Raw genomic sequence first — 19,346 nt, 5'->3', positions numbered from 1 at the left:
TATATTATACATTATATACATTATAATACTAAATACTGGATATCATAAGTGTATGTAAACATACATACGTGTATATATGTATGTGTGTATATATGTATGTATGTATATATATATATATATATATATATATATATGTATTTGTATATACTTCCAAGAAGTCTTCCAAGAAACACTTTTTCTTAATATTTTCTTTGGTGTGAAGGGGTGAGTTATCCTTGATTAGATTGCTAAAGATCTACTTTTTAAACTAGGCTTTACTAGTATTGAGCAGTGTTTGTTTTTGTTTTTTTTTTTTCATTAATTACTCTTAAATTTAGTGTGCAAAATTTTACCTAATGTAGATTTATTTGGTACCTTTTCTTGGGTTGATCCTCCCTCAATACTATAACAACATAATAGGGTTGGCCTTGGAAAAATACTGTTGTTGTTTTTAATGTTTTAATGTTTATTTCTGAAGAAGAGAGCCATGAACTGGGGGTGGGAGTGGCGAGAGAGGGAGACACAGAATCCGAAGCAGGCTCCAGGCTCTGAGCTGTCAGCACAGAGCCCGACACATGACTCGAACCCATGAACTGTGCAATCATGACCTGAGCCAAAATCAGATACTTAACTAACTGAGCCACCCAGGCACCCTGGAAAACCATTGTTTTAATCAAAGGGGAACAAGAATTTTACTTTTTGAAAAAAAAAAAGTCTATACAAGGAGCTATTGTTTCTATCATGATGGAAGTATGTATAAAGTGTGAACCTTATGTTTTAGTTTCTAGCTAGACTGAGGGCTTAGGAGAATAAAGTAGCTTCTGTCTTCAACATGCTTATTACTTAGTTGAGGTATAATGTATGTTTTAAGATTGTAAAGCAGTTGTCGAAGAGGGCAACAGAAGGAAAGTAACTAAGTGTTAGCCTGATATTAGCTCATTTAATGACAGATAAGTCCTACCACACTTCAGCCACAGTGACTCTGTTCTGACCTGTTTTGGTTCTCCTAATAGAGATGTGATTTGAAGGTAGGATTTGAAGGTAGGGCTCCTTGGCTAAAAACACTTAAGATGCCTGTCAGACGTGTAAGTGGAAAGGTTGTGTGTGTGCACGTGTGTGAGTAAGATGGTTGATTTCCTCAGTGTTGTATTCCAATTGTTTGCTTCCACTGTATCTCATTTACACTTCTTACTGAATTCTTAAATATTAAACTATATTTTTCATTTCCAGGATTTCTAATCAATTCTTTATGTCCATCTGATTTTATTTCATTACTTCCCATTTTTATTGAATAATTTGCAGTTCTTTTTTTTTTTTTTTTTTTTTTTTTAGTAGAAGTGTAACTTCCACTTATCTCTTTAAACATTCTCAACCTATTTCGTTTTATCCTATACTTTTTAGGCCTTTCTGAAACGAATTCTTTTTCTGATTTTGTTGGATATCTTTATTTGCATTGAGTTTTCTGGTGTGGTTTGGAGTTTTGGTGCACGAGCTCATGCTCTTGTTTCTTTCCAGCTTCCAGCTTCTCTCCTGGTCTTGTGGTTGGCTCCCTTAGGAGTTCTGGGACCTCAGTGTAAATCCAGGTATATGATTGCACCTGGTAATTACTACCCAAAAGGAGAGTGGGGACATTTGTACTCCATCCCAGAGTCTCTTGGTAGCATCATTTTGATTTCTTGTCCAAGGAGTTTTTTCTATCTTATTTTATACTTTTTTCCCCCCTCTTTTTGTGATTTGCCTATTTTTCCTGTGTATTTGTTTGGTGTTGTGTTTTGTTTTGGCACAAACTCACCAAATCATCATCCGGTGCTAAAAATTCCCACCATCCCAGAGGATTGTGATACAGGTTCCTCCTCTCCAGAGGGGACCAAAGTTCGTGTGTGTGGTGTATGTGGTGGAGGTTTATGGGTGTCTAGCTGCCCAGCACCCACCTCCTATCTCCTGAGAGCAGTATTTTGGGGGGTTGTTCTCTCTCCTCTGTTGGGTACAGTCTTTGGGGACCTGTAAAATAAAGCATTCTCCTTTAGCCAAGGGGCTAGGTGCATGAACAAAGGCAGACCAACTGGACCCTGTCCTGCATCATTGTCTATTAATCAGAACAACCATAGAATAGAACAAGTGCTTAGACTGTTTCCTTTCTAGAGCAACTCTAGTACCTACAGCGAAGCCCATAGAATCTTCCCGCTTGCCCCTTCTGACCTCTGCTAAGGCCTTCCCTTCAGTTATGTGAGATCACCTACATCCCTCTAGTGAATTCCTTTCTTCTAATATTAGAGGCAGGTTTTGTTGCTTTAACACCCAGGAAAACTTGACTGGTAGACCATGTACCCTTACACATGTATATGCACCTACAAGCATGTAAGTGCCCAAATATAATTTTTACATACTATGCTTTGCAGTACAGCAGCCTGCATTTTCCTCACACACGTCAGACCCTCCATGTACTTGGCATTAAACAAGCAGTAAATAATTCGAGTAGGTTCTACTCTGACTTGGTGTAGGGATAAATGAACAACGGGTAGGTCATATCTCAGTTAACCAGGCAAGTGTCGTCTTGCTCCCGTGAAAACAATGTGGCTAGAGTGGCTTTCTCCAACCTCATGGATGCTCTCCTTCCCCTGCTGCCTCCCAGCCTTTTCTCTGGCCATTCTCAGCCCAGGCCCTCCTCTCCTGTCACATTTCTTTCCTCGCTGTCAGAAAGCTCTTATGTTCTCTCTTCTGGGTGTTTGCTTTTGCCGTATTTTATTATTTCACTTCTCCCTTCCTGCATGACCACCTCAAAGGCCTGAAGTGTTTTCTGAATTCTGAATAGCCTACAGGGCAGTGCCCTTTCCCCTGCCCTGAATTCCCCGAGTAGCTAACTGCTGTTCACTTCACAGTTGCTTGCCTTGTTACTTGTGTGTCTGAGTCCAGGATATAAAGAACACTCTGACGTTGCTTTGATGGCACGTCAGAGAGGCTTATCTCAATGCTTGGTACACATATACTTGCTTTCTGTCTTTTAAATGCCCATCATGGTGTTATATGTGCACTGTTTCATCCACTAAGCAGGACCCCACACACACACAGGAAATTTATTTCATTACCCAGCACCAAGGGTGAAGAAGCCCGCTGCCCCCCAAATGATTTGATTCTGCTTCTGCCTCAGAAACCTTGTGAAGCCAGTTTTTTCTATGGCTGGTTCTAGTTCTTAAGGAGCTGTCAGAAACTCTTGTGCGTTATGAATTGGAGAGACCAAGGTGCGGTATGTCCTCAATGACTGGAGCCTGGACCTCTGGTTACAGATGTGGTGGTGGCCCATAGGAATGTCTTGTTTGTAGGGTACATGGACATCTTTGTTCACCTAATAAATTTCTTGTTTTGGTAGCATGACAGACTCAGAGACTTTAATTTCTGAGAACCAACAAAAGCCAAAATACACCTACATCAATCAGAGGTGATAATAGTCTCTTGAAAATTTCTCAGATTGCCAGGGGCTCAGCAATATAGTAATATTTAAATACTGAATACATTTTATAACATGTGAAATCGTTTCATAGTAATGTCCCTTAGTTAACATCCATAGGAAATGAACTGAGCTGAATATATGAAGTCTCCTCTGAGAAAAGTTAACTAATAGTCTGAAGATGAGAATGGTAAGTGGCTGCTTTCTGCCAAAGACAAGCAGGAAGAAAATATTTTAAAAATTGGAACAGAGTTCATATTGTCAGTAAGGAAGGGTTTCCTGTTTTAAGTTGCTAAACACGAACAGGTAGCAGTTAATTAGTGAACTAGTCAGGACTAGAACATTAAAATGTCAAATGACCCATAAAACGAGCATGAACAATGACTAGATATTCTTCTGGCATATCTAAGCCATTTTCATGGTTTCTTTAAAAGTTAACATACACTTACCAGTCAGCCATTCTACTCCTAATTGTTCACCACAAGAAATGAAAGCCTGTGTCCACATGAAGACTTGACCGTTCATAGCACCATATCTGTACCAGCCCCAAACTGGAAACAACCTATGTATCTATTAAGCGGATGGATGCAAAAATTGTGGTATATCCATAGAATAGAATGCTTTCATCAAGACAAAAGAGTTCATGCCACATAAGCCCATTTATTTAAATTCTAGAATACAAGAACTAATGTAATTAAGCAAATCAGTGATTCAGAGGAATGGGGGTGAAGTGGGGAGCGAGGAAAGGTTACAAATAAGGCTTGGGGAAATTTGGGGGAGTGATACGTTCAGTATATCGATTGGAAGTGCTTGTTCTTAAGAAAAAAATTATTCTTTGTACCCCAGCTCCTCCTGGTGCACTAGTCATGCTTGGAAGATAAGCCAGATCTCACAAGAAAGTCTGTTAGAACTGACCCCAGACCACAGCCTATTGCTATAAGGTAGCAAAGTATATACTTTGACTCTCGAGAGTATCCACTGTGTTCATACAGGGAGGCAAGGAGGTAAGGGTTGTTCATATCTGAACTGTCCAGCCCGCTTACCAGTGTCATTTGCTGGTGGTGGCAGTCAAGGAGGGTCTTTGCCCAAGATACCAGCCTTTCTGCCCTCTGGCTCCATTGATTCTCCATTTGGGAATTTCAAAAAGCATTCTAAAATAAGGGTCCAAATAGATCCAAATACTGTTTGGCTTTGCTAGTTTGGAACCCACACTCACATAGCAAAAGTGAATATAACCTGGGGTTTTCATATGAAGGGAAGACACTAGTCGAAATCAAATGGTAGGAAAACAATTTTTTTTCCAATTATATCCAAAGTGATACATGTTCATTATTTTAAAATGGAAAATAGAAGTAAACAAGAAACACAGATATTATCCACAAGTCTATGACCCAAATACTACTATTATTGTAATTCCGTATACTGTATACTTCTAGTCCTTTTTCTGTGCATGTAGTACATTTTATTTTTGGTAAAATTGTAGGTCTTTTTTTTTCATTTTTTGATTTAATATATAATGAAAAATTGGACTCCTTCCAGAAAAATGGAAGAGACGGACTTTCCATATTCCTGCTGCTAGTGCAACTGAAAACCTCATCAACATTATATGTAACACAAACATAAGACTGAAAGGCAGAGGGAAGAAAGATGGCTAGGGACCTTGGGACTCAAGGAACAACACGGTGGTGAGTTCCCTGGGTTTTCTTTTTGCTTCAGCTATCCCAGAGAATACTGGAGAAGCTGGCAACGAGGAAACACCGAGTGTAGAAAACAACAGCAAAGCTTGCTCTCTACAGCCACAAAACCAGGAAAAGGAGAGCCTAGCAAGACAAATCTTTTAGGCAATAATGGCTCTATTCCAATCAAATGCCATGGGAAAGACTGCAGCCCCATCCTCCCCCTGCAACCAGTAAAGGCCAGGTGGAGAGCCTAGATTCCACCCATGCCAGGCTAAAACTGCCCCGCCCCCCAATCCCTGACAGGACGGTGCCAGAGAAGGCCTAGAGGGGAACCTGTACTCCACCCTCACCTGCAGTCGTGAGGCACCCTCCCCTTCCCTCCCGGGATGGAGGCAAAAGAGACCCAGGAGAATCAGGGTTTTTACCACCACACGGGTAATGAGGCAGCTCTGGCTACAGTGTTCATGGAAACTACACAGGGAGCCCAGACTTCATCTCCTTCCTGTGGTAACAAGGTGCCTCCCTCCCCGCCCCACCCCTGTCCCCAGTGGGCGGTGTCAGATGAGGTCTAGTGTGGAGCCTGAACTCCCAGCCCTTCCAGTCTCCAGGGGCCGACAGGAACCTTCTCCCTGGCAGTAATGAAGCAGTGCAGGGGCAGAAGAGGCCTGTTAAAATACAGGATGTAAATAAGGTCCAGAGTCTTGTAACATACTGCTAAAAATGTCCACCTACCATAGCAAGCACTAGGAAGATCTCAAACCACGTGAGAAAAGACGATTGTCAGCACTGAGGTGACACAGACACTAGAGTTATCTGTGAATGATTTTAGAGTACCCCATCACAGGAATGCTTTGACAAGCAATTAGAAACACGCCCGAAACCAATGAAAAATACTCTTAGCAAAGAAGAACTGCATACACATTTTAGAACTATGAATATAAACAAATTTAAAAACTCAACAGCAGAATAGAGAGGACAGAGGGAAGAATCTGAGAACTGGAATATAGAATAAAGATTACCCAATCTGAACAGAGAGAAAACGGACTGAAGAAAAAAAAAAAAAAAAGAACGTAGCCTCAGGAACATGTGGGACTAAAGCAAAAAATAAAAAAAATCTAACATGTCATCAGAGTCCCAGAAGGAGAGGAAAAAAGAGGGTGGGGCTGAAAAAAACGTTCAAAGAATAAATGACTAAATTTCCCAAATTTGGGGAGAAAACCCCATAAACCTAAAGATTTAAGAACCTAAGCAAACCGCATACAAACCCAAAGAAATCCACACCAAGACATCATAGTCCAACTCCTGTAAATTAAAGACAAAGTCTTAAAAGCAGCAAGGGAGAAATGGCCCATCACCTACGGGGGAAAAGCAGTTCAAATGCCAGCACATTTCTCTTCTGAAACCATGGACGTTAGAAGGAACTGACATTTTCCAAGTGCTGAAAGAAAAGTACTTCCAGCCCAGAATCCTGTATGCAGCAGAAATAATATCCTCCAGAAATGAAGGGAAAATCAAGATATTATCAGATAAAGGAAAAGTAGGAAAATTTGTTGCCCAAAAAACTACCCTGAAAGAATGACCAAAGGGAGGTTTCTAAACAAAAAGTAAATAATGAAAGTAGAAATGTTGAAACACCAGGAAGAAAAAAAGAACTTGGGGGGCACCTGGATGGTTCAGCTGGTTAAGCATCCAACTGCGGCTCAGGTCATGATCTCACTGTTCCTGAGTTCGAGCCCAGTGTCAGGCTTTGTGCTGACAGCTCAGCGCCTGCAGCCTGTTTTAGATTCTGTATCTCCCTCTCCTTCTCTGCCTCTCCTCTGCTCCTGCTCTCTCTCAAAAATAGACATTAAACAATTTTTTTAATTAAAAAAACTTGGTAATAGCAAAAATATAGGCAGATACAATAGAATTTCCTTCTCCTATTGAGTTTCCTAAATATCATTTGATACTTGAAGCAAAAATAGCACTAATGTTCTCAATGTATGTTGAAATATTTAAGACAGTTATAAATGGGAAAGAGAAAATGATGTAAAGGAAATGTTTCTACACTCAAACTGGTAAAATCATGGCCCCGGTAGACTTTGATAAGTTATGTACATACAAGGGAATAAGTTAAGTAACCACTTAAAAAAAAAAAGCTATACAAAGCGATAAACTCAAATGCTATAGACAAATAACAATGTGATTGTGAAAAATGTTCAAGTATTCCATAAGAAGGCCGGAAAAAGAAAACAAAGGATAAATAGAAAACAAAAAATAGCCAATTTAAGCCTTAACATATCACATCATGATATCAATAATCACATTAAACGTGAACACTTCTAAACATACCAATTAAAAGACAGATTGGCAGAGTGAATTAAAAAAGACCCAACTATATACTATGCACTTCAAATACAATGATGTACATAGGGTGAAAAGAGATAAACCCTGCAAAAGTTAATCAAATGCAAGACAGGAATGACTCGATAAAGTAGACATCAGGGCAAAATAGCCCAGAGTAAGAGGGACATTTACAAAATGAGAAAACAGTCAACCCACCCGGAAAACTCAGCTGTACTAAAGATTGTGTATATATCAAGCAGAGCTACAAAATGTGAAGTAAAAACTGATAGAACAGAAAAAAGAAATGGACACGCAGTTATACTTGGAGACAACAATATCCTTCTCTCAACAACTGATAGACCAACCAAACAGAAAACGGCAGGATATGAAGAATTCAACATCACCATCAGCCAACAGGATCCAGCCGACATTCGCAAAAACATTCCACTGAACAGCAGAACACGCATTCATCTAAGTGCCAAGAGAAACGACATCCTGGGCCATAAAACAAACTTCAACAAAGTTAAGTGAATCGAAATCCTACAGAGCAAGTTCCCTGACCACAGTGCAATCAAACTAGAAATCTGTAATGACAAGATAACAGGCAAACCTTCCAATACTTGCAAACAAAACATTGCTAAATAATCCATGCATTGAAGAGGAATTTTCAAGCCAAAATTTTTAAAAATGCATTGAACTGAATGAAAACCAAGCAGCATCACGTCAAAATGCGTGGAACACAACAAAAGCAGGCAGGAGAAGGGAGCCCACAGCACTGGCATGCATCTCTTGGAAACAAGGAAATGCCTCAGGTCAACAACCAAAGTTTCCATCTCAAGAAACTAGAAAGAAGATCCAGACAAACCCAAAGCAAGCAGGAAGAAGGAGGTAATAAAAGGTAAATCAGTAAACCTGAAAACAGAAGGAAGAATAGAGAAAAACCAATAAAACAAAAAGCTGGGTATTTTAAAAGATTGATAAAATTGACAGCCCTCTAGTAAGACTAACAAAAAGGAGAGAAGATATAAATTATTAATATCAGAAATGAAACAGGTCCTACAGACATCAAAAGGATAACAAGGCTCCTATGAAAAACTCTACACATAAACTGGACAACTTAAGAAGAAACAGGCCGGGGCGCCTGGGTGGCTCAGTCGGTTGAGCATCCGACTTCAGCTCAGGTCACGATCTCACGGTCCGTGAGTTCGAGCCCCTCGTCGGGCTCTGGGCTGACGGCTCGGAGCCCGGAGCCAGCTTTGATTCTGTGTCTCCCTCTCTCTCTGCCCCTCCCCCGTTCATGCTCTGTCTCTGTCTGTCCCCAAAATAAATAAACGTTAAAAAAAAAAAATTAAAAAAAAAGAAGAAACAGGCCAATTCCTCGAAAGACTACCAGAAGTCACCCAAACTACCAGAAGTCACCCGAAATGAAACAGATAGTTTGAATAGCCCCATATCTATTAAGGAAATCAAGTTTTAAAACCTCCTGAAAAACTCCAGGCTCAGACATTTCCCATGGAGAATTCTACTGAATGTTGAAAATAGAATTAGGACTGACTCTACAAAATCTCTTCTAGAAAATGTGGGACACCAGGTGAAAGGTATGAAAGACTTCTCTTTGTAACATCTTGTGAAACTATAATTATTTCAAAATGTAAAGTTAAAAAACATACATATATGCAATGACAAATTCCCATGTCACTTTCCTGTATTTTACAACTTCATCTGAAATGGCTGCTTGGGGACCCTGACACTTCTGATCACTATTTTAAGTGTTTTACTACCTTTTATTTTTTTAATTAAAAAAATTGTTTTTAATGTTTATTTATTTTTGAGAGAGAGAGACAGAGCAGGAGAGGGGGTCAGGGAGAGAGAGAGGGAGACACAGAATCCGAAGCAGGCTCCAGGTAAAAATGCAAAAACTTCAGGACAAGGTTTCCATAGCGTGTGCGATGGCATTCTGGAGCCAAAGGTAAGGTGGAAGAGGTATTATACAAGGCTCTATAAGTGAAAGTTTAGGGAGGGGCACCCAGGTGGCTCAGTCGGTTGAGCATCCGACTTCGGCTCAGGTCATGATCTCACAGCTCGTGAGTTTGAGCCCCGCATCGAGCTCTGTGCTGACAGCTCAGAGCCTGGAGCCTGTTTTGGATTCTGTGTCTCCCTCTCTCTCTGCCCCTAACCCACTCACATTCTGTCTCTGTGTCCCTCAAAAATAAAACATTAAAAAAAAAAAAAAAAAAGAAAGAAAGGTTAGGGAGACATTCCTGCCCTCCACCTTCACAAATTCTGACCAACAGCCCATCAGAAATTCTGGGGAATCAGTAATCAAGAAATCAGGAATAAAGGAGTCAGTCATACAGAAATATATTTAACCTCAAAAATCATTTGTATCTTTTCTTGGAAACGCAGCTATAGGAAGATTTTCATCTGATCAGTCCTTTACCAGAGTGTGGGTTGATTTCCAGATGTAGGTGCTGGTGAATGTTCTGACCAGCAAGGAGAGCAGGCAGAGAATTCTGGAGCACAGGATATCTGGGCCTTGTCCTTCCTTCCAGAATACAGGTGTGCCAGACAGTACGAGGGACAAGAGCCCAGGGAAACAGGATATAGAGGAGGGTGTGAGAGCCTGTTAAAGAGAAAAAAAACTAATAAACAGCATTTTGCCTGGTGTGGCCCTGTACCAAGAAAGAGACAAGCCTCTTGTCTTCCTCTCCCTCCTCATCCCCATGACCAGAAACTCAGACTAACAGTTCAGCAGTTCAGCAGCGTTCATCGGTGGTGGGCTAGCCTCCACTGCCTTGTAGAACATGCCCAATGGGTAGATGGTATCCAACAGTTTCAAAGAATCAACTCATAAGTAACTTTCAGCAACACAGTTTCTTGCGTCAAGTGTCTCTATTCAAGATGGAACTAGGAATCTGTCTCCATTGACTTTCAGCAAGGCCAAGGGCCAAGGCTTCGGGACTAAGCGTGATGAAGCTATTCCAGGCTTGACATTGGGAGGAGAAGGTGGGGAGGGTGGAGAGAGAGGGGCCCAGGCTCCAGACAAGTTTTAAGGGCTCTCTGGAAGTACAGGATTTGTGTATCATGACTCAGTCCTCTCCCATCTGGGGGAATCAGCAAGGACTCACCTACCAGTCCAGCTTCCAAGGTGAGCACCATCTTCCCCTCTGAAGGCATTTCATGGTTGTCTCAAGAGCGTATGGAGTCTGGACCCAACTACTCTATCAACATATTGATTAAGTTTGGGTGGCGATACCTTTGGCTCAAGAAGAGTCCCCAGAATGTTTGCACTTCTCACAGTTAATTTTAAGCTTGGGAAACATTAAGACATAAGGAAGCCAATGGCTGGTGATGCCAAAAATGCAAAAGCAGCGACCCCTCTGCTGTGGTCCTTGTGATGTGTCCTGTGGTGGAACAGGTCAAGTATGGGCAGGGCTCAATGCTGCAGCTCCTGTTGTCGAGTCCTCAGTTTCCCTGTGAGGTATGCTTTGGGGTGCGGGGAGTGCTCCTGATTTTATATAATCCACAGACACCCACAAGATATCTTTTACCAAGTCAATGCTGGTGCTATGCCAGACACTGGAGCCTCAACAGTGAGCACCAGTTACCCCCTCATGAGGCGCCACACCTACAACAGCTAATGCACTGGAATCCTGGTTCCATCTGTATGAATCCAAATCTCTGAGCCTCAGTCTACTTATCTGAAAAATGGGGTAACAGTCCCAAGCTGGCAGAGTAGGGTGTCAGTTAAATGTATGTGTGTGGCATCTAGTTTAGTGTGAGATAGATGTTTGGTCATTAGAGATCATTGTATTACCTGTGGATAGCTCCTGTGGGTTCGTGGTGCTGCCCTGCCAGAGACAACCCCAGGGGCGAGCATCGGGCCGATGCCACTCAGACTCCAATCACTGTCTGCTTCCGTGAGCTGTACCTGGGGCCAGCATGCCTGGGAAAAAGGGGTGTGGGGGTGAGATCCCTTCTTCGCCCTCTAAGAACAATTGCCTTGAATTATCCTCAGCCTTATTTTACCCAGATGAGTCCCCTTAAGCCACACCAACCTCTTTGTGCAGGCACATTGCCCGCACCTTTGTGCAGGCACATTGCCCGCGTGCTGATGAAGGTGTAGTTAGTGCCAAGAATGCTAAGAGCCCTACGCACAAAAGCTCCCTCCCCTTCCATCCTGTATCTACAGCCCATTTCTGGGCATCTCCCCTGCACCCTCAGGGCACTGAGCAGGCTGCAGATGAGTAGGGGCTTATCCAGAACTTTCTGGCCTCATCACCCCACCTATGGCACTTGGCACACTGATTTGTGCTTTTGATGTATGTGTTCTTTGTTGTACTGTGCTCGGGCTGCTACAACGAAACACCACAGCCTGGGCAGTGGTGTAAACCACAGGGATCGATTTCTCACTGTTCCGGAGACTGGAAGTCCAAGATCAAGGTGCCATCATGGTCTGTTTCTGGTGAAGGCTGCCTCGCTGTGTCCTCGGCTGGCCTTTTCCTCTGTGCACACTTGGAAAGAGAGCAAGCTTTCTCTCTCCCTTTTCTTGTAAAGATACTAATCCCATCGTAAGGGTCCCTCCCTCATGAGCTAATCCAAGCCTAACTACCTCCCAAAGATCCCATCTCCAAATACCATCACATAGGAGCATAAGCTTCAATTTTGAGAGGATGCAGTTTAGTTCCAATAGGTACACAGGCAAATAAATAACAATGACCTAAATATAACACTGCAGGTCTGTCCCCTGATGACGGGGTTATACCAGGTCCCCCATGGTCCTGAGTGCCTGGAGAGGTCCCAGCGAACCTGGCAAGGCGGAGCCTTGGAAAGGAGCCTGGAAAAGAGCCCTGGTGAGAAAAACACCTCCAAGCATATACCCTGGGATGGATGGTCCATTATGGTTCATTATGAGGTAAGGTCTCACTGTCTTTCTCCTCCAAAAATATCTTACAATCTGTAACTTTACTACCTTAAGGAAATTTAGAATATAGATAAGCAAAAATCAAAAATGAATGAAATAAGGGCCTCAAGAATCCCTGAACAAAAACGCTAATTTGGTTAGGCTATTTCAGACCCTTCTCTGAACTTAAGTGCACGTGTGGTTGCATGCTGTGTATCGCTTGGACTCTGCTTGTCCCCACTGGATGGTACATCTTGGAGAGAATTCAACCTCTTTGGTAGCCTTTTCAGCATAATGTAAAAAGGCTGCTTAGCACTTGGTCTTCCTTGCTTCAGGGAGGCAGCTCCTCACAGGGGCTGGCTGAGGACATGGACCCGGATTGCGGGGTGAGGGTGTTGCCCTCAGGGAGCTGACGATGTGACCAGGGCCCTGGGCCACCATGTTGGGAGAAGTGAAGAGCAGGAAGGGGCGAGGCAGGTGATGCTGCCTCAACTGCCTTCTGCTCCAAGGGAGCAGAGTCAACAGGGACCCTCTAGGCCACTCCGGGCTCTGTAACCTGGAAGGAGTGGCTTCCCCTCCTGGGAACATGGAGGATGGCTCTCTGCAGTCAGGACAGATCTCCCCTGAAGCAGTGACATCACCCCAGGGCATGAAAGCCAGCAGCAAGCTCTGGGGAAGGCAATAAGGGAAGGAGGGGACAGCCCCGTTTCTCTTTATCTCATCCGAAGCCCCTGAGACTAGGTTGCAGGCACTTGGAAGCCATGTGGGTGGGAGAAGCAGTTCTGTCTGAGCTTTCCTAAGACACAGAAGGGGGGATGGGGAGACAGGATGCTTAAGATAAATGCAAGGGTCCAGCGTCACTGTCCTGACTCTTACACCAGGAGGACTGTCTCCAGTTTCTGCTTCTACTAAGAAAAGACATTGTTCATCCATTCAGTCATTTATTCTACAAACCTTTATTGAGTCCCTACAGTGTGACAGGCACCACAGAGTAAACGCATTTCATCTGTACTGTAAGAGGCCTTCACTGTCAGAACAGTTTAAAGTTGAGCTGCCTTAGGGGTAGCGAGGGGCTCCTTGCTTGTCATGAGATGGGATGGTCACCAACTGCCTTCCTGAATGAGATGAGTTTCAAAGCTAATATTAAAATTTTAATGAGTGTTTGTTGCAATGAGTGAGTCATTGGCTTGTTTTGACCCCATAATCTAACCAAGTTCACCCCTGGTGTCACAAATTCTGGGCTTCCCTCTAAAGTTGGGTGAGGGCTCTTGGGAGAGGGTCAGAGGGAGTGAGAAAGGAACTTATCTGTCTGGGGCCCGGTGCTTCCTAGATGGGCTGGTGGCAACACCCACATCCCCATGTCAGGCCTCATTAATCACCTGTGCTGACTCACACTGGAACGTCCTAGTCCTGACCTCCGGGCAATCGAAGGTCACAGCTGCTCACCCTCTGCTGAACTCCAAGCTCTATCCATCCTTCCATGCAAAGGCTATCATCCCTCCACTGGAGCTGGGTCACCATCCCCTCAGTACACTAAACTGGACGGCTAATGGTCTGATCCCATTTGGAGATACGAATATTTTGATATGCAAATGACAAAAGATGTAATCATCAACCTGAGCAATCTCAGGACAAAATTGTTTTACAACCACTTTGCTGTACTAAATAGACAAGGTAGTGGACTTTCAGCTTGTTCAATGGGACTTTTAGCTGGTATGTGCACGCTGGGTAATTTCACTCCATCTTCAGGCCTCATTCTGCCCCCCATGGGCTTCCCTCTCTTCCTCATCCTCTCTGATTCCCCCCACATTCCTGAGCCTCACCTCCGGCCCTGAGCTTCACTCCCTCCTGCTCCAGCTGCTCCTACCTCTGCTCTCTGTCCCTTATCTCTGATCCTCAGAGACAGGGGAAGAGTCAGAAGTGAATAACAGTAGGCAGAAATTTGTTCTTTGGATGTTGGATGTCAAAATGCCCATTCCAGAACCTGCCTTAACTGAGCTTATCCACCTTGGGCCAAGGGCACCAGTGTTTGGTGAGAAGGGGATAAAGGAATGTCTGAACTGAGAGTGAATTCTTCCAACAGCAGACCTGAACCTCCAGAATGTTCTGATTTCTTCCCCTTCCCCTTTGTTTCTGCCTACGTGGTTATGAAGCAGCCATGTTAAAGCCAAAAGCAAAACAAAAAGCAAAGCAAAGCATGAGATCTGGGTATGCAAAGGGCTCCCAATGCCTAAAAAGAAAGGAGCCATATAAACTCAGAGTATAACTCTTGAGGTATCTTGCCAAACGTAGAGGAGTCTAAGACCAGCATCTAATGACCATGACTGTTAGCCAGAGGAAAGGCCCAGAGAAGTCCAAAGGAATAGGAGATATCAGGAGACGCAGTGAAATGTCACACAAGTCCCACTAGACCAGCAGAAAATAGAATTTAACAGTTTAGGGCAGGGCATGGAGACACGCATGGACATCTCACTCTGCCAAAAGCAAGGAAGATGTCAAAGGCTAATGGAATGAAGTCAGAGGAACACACTAGCCAACCTGAAGGGACTTTCACTTGCCTAAGATCAAACGGTTCTGGCACCTAAATGGATAGTGTCTACAATGGACACTTCATTAGTTCTACAATGTTCATTAGTTCTACAATGGACTGAAACATCACAATGATACAAGAACAAAATGAAAGAACAGAAAACCCTGCGTTTGTCACCATTAGAAGTTTCAAGAGCACAACTGATAAATAAATGTACAGAATCAGGCATTTATCCTACCTTTACTGGACCAGCTGTATTTCAGGAAGTCTTCCTTTATGGAAGAATTCCAGCTAATAGAAGCTAAGAGAATGATAGAATCAGAAAACTTGTCATCTGCAAGCACCACGAAACAGTGAATGCAGGCAGTGATCATTATAAAATGCTGGAATCACAGTATGAAAGTTGATGGGGAAGGGCGGGGGCTGGGCACTTGGGTGGCTCAGTCGGTTGAGTGTCGGACTTCAGCTCAGGTCATGATCTCACAGTGAGTTCAAGCCCCACATCAGGCTTGCTGCTGTCAGCCTGTCAGCGCAGAGCCTGCTTCAGATCCTCTGTCCCCGCTGTCTGCCCCTCCCTGCTTGCAATCTCCCCCAAAATAAATACATATTAAAAAAAAAAAAGAAAGAAAGTTGTTGGGGAGCTTATAATGGGAGGTATCAGACCAGTGCAGAACCTGCAGAACGGTCTTAGCACCACCAGAGGTAGTCAGGAGCTAGTATATGGCCCCCAATGGGCAGCCACAGCAAATTCCCAATTTGCCTCCTCTCAATTCTTCTTGCCTCAAAAGCTGAATCTGAATATGAGCAAGCGTTTACACCTGACTTCCAATATACAGGCAATATAGGGAACAAAAAGCACCAGGGTACATGGAAGACACCATGGATGTAAAAACAAACAAACAAACAAACAAACAAACAAACAAACAAAAAACCAGAACAGGGAACATTCTAGAACACAATTGATCCACTCTCTCTAAGGAATTAATGGCATTAAGACAAAAAGAGAGATAAGATTGCCATGGACCAAAAGGTAGTTAATAGACATACAACCAAATGCAACGTGTGGACCTCTTTAATCCTGGTTGAAACAACCCAACTATTAAGCCAACTTTGAGATAAACGAGGAAATGAATATGGACAAGCATTAGATGATATTAAAGAAGTCACCGTTAATTTTATTGAAGGCTTAATGGCATAGGTTTTTATTTCTGAATATTCTTAGATGAGTTAGAGAAGCCTGCCAAAGTAGTACAAGAGAAATGATGAATCTTGGATTTGCTTTGAAACAATCCAGTATAAATATAAGTGTGTGTGTGTAGGGGGTGGGGGTTGGATAGATAAAATAACACCGGGCAAAATGCAGCTAATTGTAGCTGAATGATGAGTATCTATGAGTTCATTAGGCTATTCTGTCTACTTTTGTATACACTTGAAATTTTCTGTAACAAAAAGTTAAGAGAAGGCAGAAACTGACCAGTTCTAAACTTGAGCAAGTCAGCTCACCTTGCTGGGCTTTGGTTTCCTTATAGGTGAAATCAGTTCTTTAAAATAACCAGCTTCCGCCTCCTGACTTCTGTGGTTCTTTATCCTCTCTTTGATCTGGGAGCCACTTTTTTTTTTTAATGTTTATTTATTTTGAGACAGAGAGAGACAGAGCATGAGCAAGAGAAGAGAAAGAGGGAGACACAGAATCCGAAGCAGGCTCCAGGCTCTGAGCTGTTAGCACAGAGCCCAACACAGGGCTCGAACTTGTCAACCACAAGATCATGACCTGAGCCGAAGTCAGACGTTCAACTGACTGTACCACCCAGACACCCCTGATCTGGGAGCCACTTTTAAATGTTTTCCCAGTTATGTCCATGAGAAGAGGCATCTGTAGTATCAGTTGCAAAGGAAGTGTGGGTGTTGGGGGTTCCGAGGGAAGGAAGTGGAATGCAGAACCAGCTTAGGGTTAAAGGGTGATAAACAAGGGTTTATTGGTGTTCTGTTTTAGATGACCAAGGAACTGCAAAAGAGAAGAAAGCTTCATCTGATGCAACTTCCTTTTTTAATTTTGTTTTTGTTTGTCAGTGTATGTATGCTGTTGGTCAATTTCTCACAGAAACCTCTACGCTGAAAGTCTGGACAGGAGAATTGCTTGTTTACCGGTTGGCCTAATGCAGAGGAAATGGCTTTCTTCAGCTGGGGTGATGTGGCTGGTTCAACCCCAAAACTTCTTCCAATTTTAGTATATGCACTGCCAAAGTGAGCACTCAACCCCAAAACTTCTTACCCAACATTTTATGCGTGTGTGTATGTATGTATGTATGTATGTATGTATTTTAAATGTTTATTTACTTTGGAGAGAGAGAGCTCAAGCAGGGAAGGGGCAGAGAGAGACAGAGAATCCCAAGCAGGTTCCATGCCATCAGTGCACAGCCTGACACAGGGCTCAATCTCATGAACTGTGAGACCATGACATGAGCCAAAACCAAGAGTCAGACACTTGAACCAACTGAGCCACCCAGATGCCCCAAATTGGGAGTTATTCATTTCATGGTTATTCATCAAGCTATAGGAAGATGGCTGGATTGATCTAGAAATCATTGATCTCAGAATTCCCATCCCAGAGCTTTAACTACAATCTAGATGCAAAGACCCTCGGCTGGATTTCTCTCTCTAGCTTCCGCTCTTCTGTGACCTGCAGACCCCTGTAGTCAATTGCCCCTTCAAGATTCCCACTTGGAGGTCTAGCAGGGTCCTCAAACCTCACATGCCCCCATATGAAGTCATGGCGTCCACTACCACCCCCAACATTCTACTTGCTGTCCCCCTTTTCAATAAAAGGCAACTCCGTTCCTCCAGTTGCTCAGGCCAAATCTTAGAGTCACTCCTAACACCTCTTAGACTTCCATGCCCCGAATCCAATCCACTGGCAAATCCTGTTGCATGCTTCCTTCAAAATGTTTCTGACAGAGTAAATGGGAGTCCCTGACTAGGACTGGATCACCTCCTTGCCTCCCAAGTCACAGCTTCACCATCCGTATCTACCTTGAGAAACTCAGGACTTACCTCTTTCTGACTTTCTCCGGGCACCACACGTATCTCTGGACTCCCTGGACATCCCTCAGCCCCAAGACACTCGTCCTCATGTGACTATGCCTCAGCCTTTCGGACTCTTTCTGGCAGCCCCCACCAACCCCTGGAGCCATTCACTATGCCTTCAGGACATGTGGTCAGGTGACTCCTAAGTGCCCTGTGTCCTCTATTTCTTCACTAGCTGTCCCTTTCATCATCGTTCTCTAAGCCAGCACTGCCCAACAGAAATGTAATGCCACATATGTAATTCTAAATTTTCTAGTAGTCACATTAAAATAAGCAGAAGATAAAGCAAGTAAAACGAATATAGCATTGTATGTCAATTATACTTCTATAATAAAAAAAAGCAGGTGGGGCACCTGGGTGGCTCAGTTGGTTGAGCTTCCAACTTCAGCTCAGGTCATGATCTCACGGTTGGTGAGTTCAAGCCCTGCTTGCTCCAGGCTCTGTGCTGACAGCTCAGAGCCTGGAGCCTGCTCCGGATTCTGTGTCTCCCCCTCTCTCTGCCCCTCCCCTGCTCACACTCTGTCTCTCAAAAATAAATAAACGTTAAAAAAGTTAAAAAGGGAGCCTGGGTGGCTCAGTCAGTTAAGCGTCTGACTTTGGCTCAGGTCATGATCTTGTGGTTTGTGGGTTCGAGCCCTGCATTGGGCTCTGTGAGGACAGCTCAGAGCCTGGAGCCTGCTTTGGATTCTGTCTCCCTGTCTCTTTGCCTGTTCCACACACCCCCCCCCCCCAGAAATAAACATTAAAAAATTTTTAAAAAGCAGGTAAAATTAATTTTAATAATATATTTCATTTAACACAATAGATCTAACATGCAAAAACATATTTTATGTAGCCCAATATATTTCAACAAGAAAAAAGTATAAAAATACTAATGAGATCCTTTACATCTTTTTTTTCTTCATACTGTCTGAAATGTGGTGTGTATTTTACACTTAGCGTATACCTCAGTTTCGTGGGTTTTTAAAAATTTTTTTAGTGTTTATCTTTATTTTTGAGACAGAGAAAGACAGAGCGTGAGTGGGGGAGGGGCAGCGAGAGAGGGAGACACAGAATCCGAAGCAGGCTCCAGGTTCTGAGCTGTCAGCACAGAGCCCAACACGGGGCTTGAACCCACAAACCGCAAGATCGTGACCTGAGCCAAAGTTGGACACTCAACTGACTGAGCCACCCAGGCGCCCCTTAGTTTCGTTTTTTGATGGTTAAAGTGAAATGTAGTCCTACCAAAACACTAAAACTGTGTTTAACAGAAAACATAATTCATAGTGCTTCGATTTTTAACTTAATTGGAATTCAATTCAATTAAATATTCAGTTCCTCATTTCAAAGTGCTCTGTAGCCCCGTGTGGTTGGCGGCTGCCATATTGGACTGTGCAGATCTGAGTGAAACCTCACTTTCCC

General features: G+C 43.2%; 1 protein-coding gene and 1 long non-coding RNA gene across 2 annotated transcripts in view; one reads left to right on the top strand and one right to left on the bottom strand.

Moving 5' to 3' along the window:
- GPCPD1 (glycerophosphocholine phosphodiesterase 1) overlaps positions 1-12,280 on the top strand; it is a 65,332-nt gene extending 53,052 nt beyond the window's left edge. Inside the window, exon 20 of the mRNA XM_042980880.1 lies at positions 12,167-12,280. Within this exon, the coding sequence (XP_042836814.1) occupies positions 12,167-12,179 (13 nt within the window). The 3' untranslated portion in view covers positions 12,180-12,280. The remainder of the gene's footprint in view (positions 1-12,166) is intronic.
- On the bottom strand, positions 9,615-18,310 carry LOC107179145. Its single transcript, XR_001509715.2, has 3 exons — positions 17,913-18,310; positions 11,246-11,374; positions 9,615-10,051 (listed from the first exon to the last, which is right to left on the bottom strand). It is a non-coding gene; the product is annotated as an uncharacterized LOC107179145 (long non-coding RNA).
- Between the last annotated feature and the right edge of the window lie 1,036 nt (positions 18,311-19,346).

Source organism: Panthera tigris, chromosome A3 (assembly GCF_018350195.1).
Source record: "Panthera tigris isolate Pti1 chromosome A3, P.tigris_Pti1_mat1.1, whole genome shotgun sequence".
Classification (NCBI taxonomy): Eukaryota; Metazoa; Chordata; class Mammalia; order Carnivora; family Felidae; genus Panthera; species Panthera tigris.
This window is presented reverse-complemented; position numbering and strand designations above follow the sequence as displayed.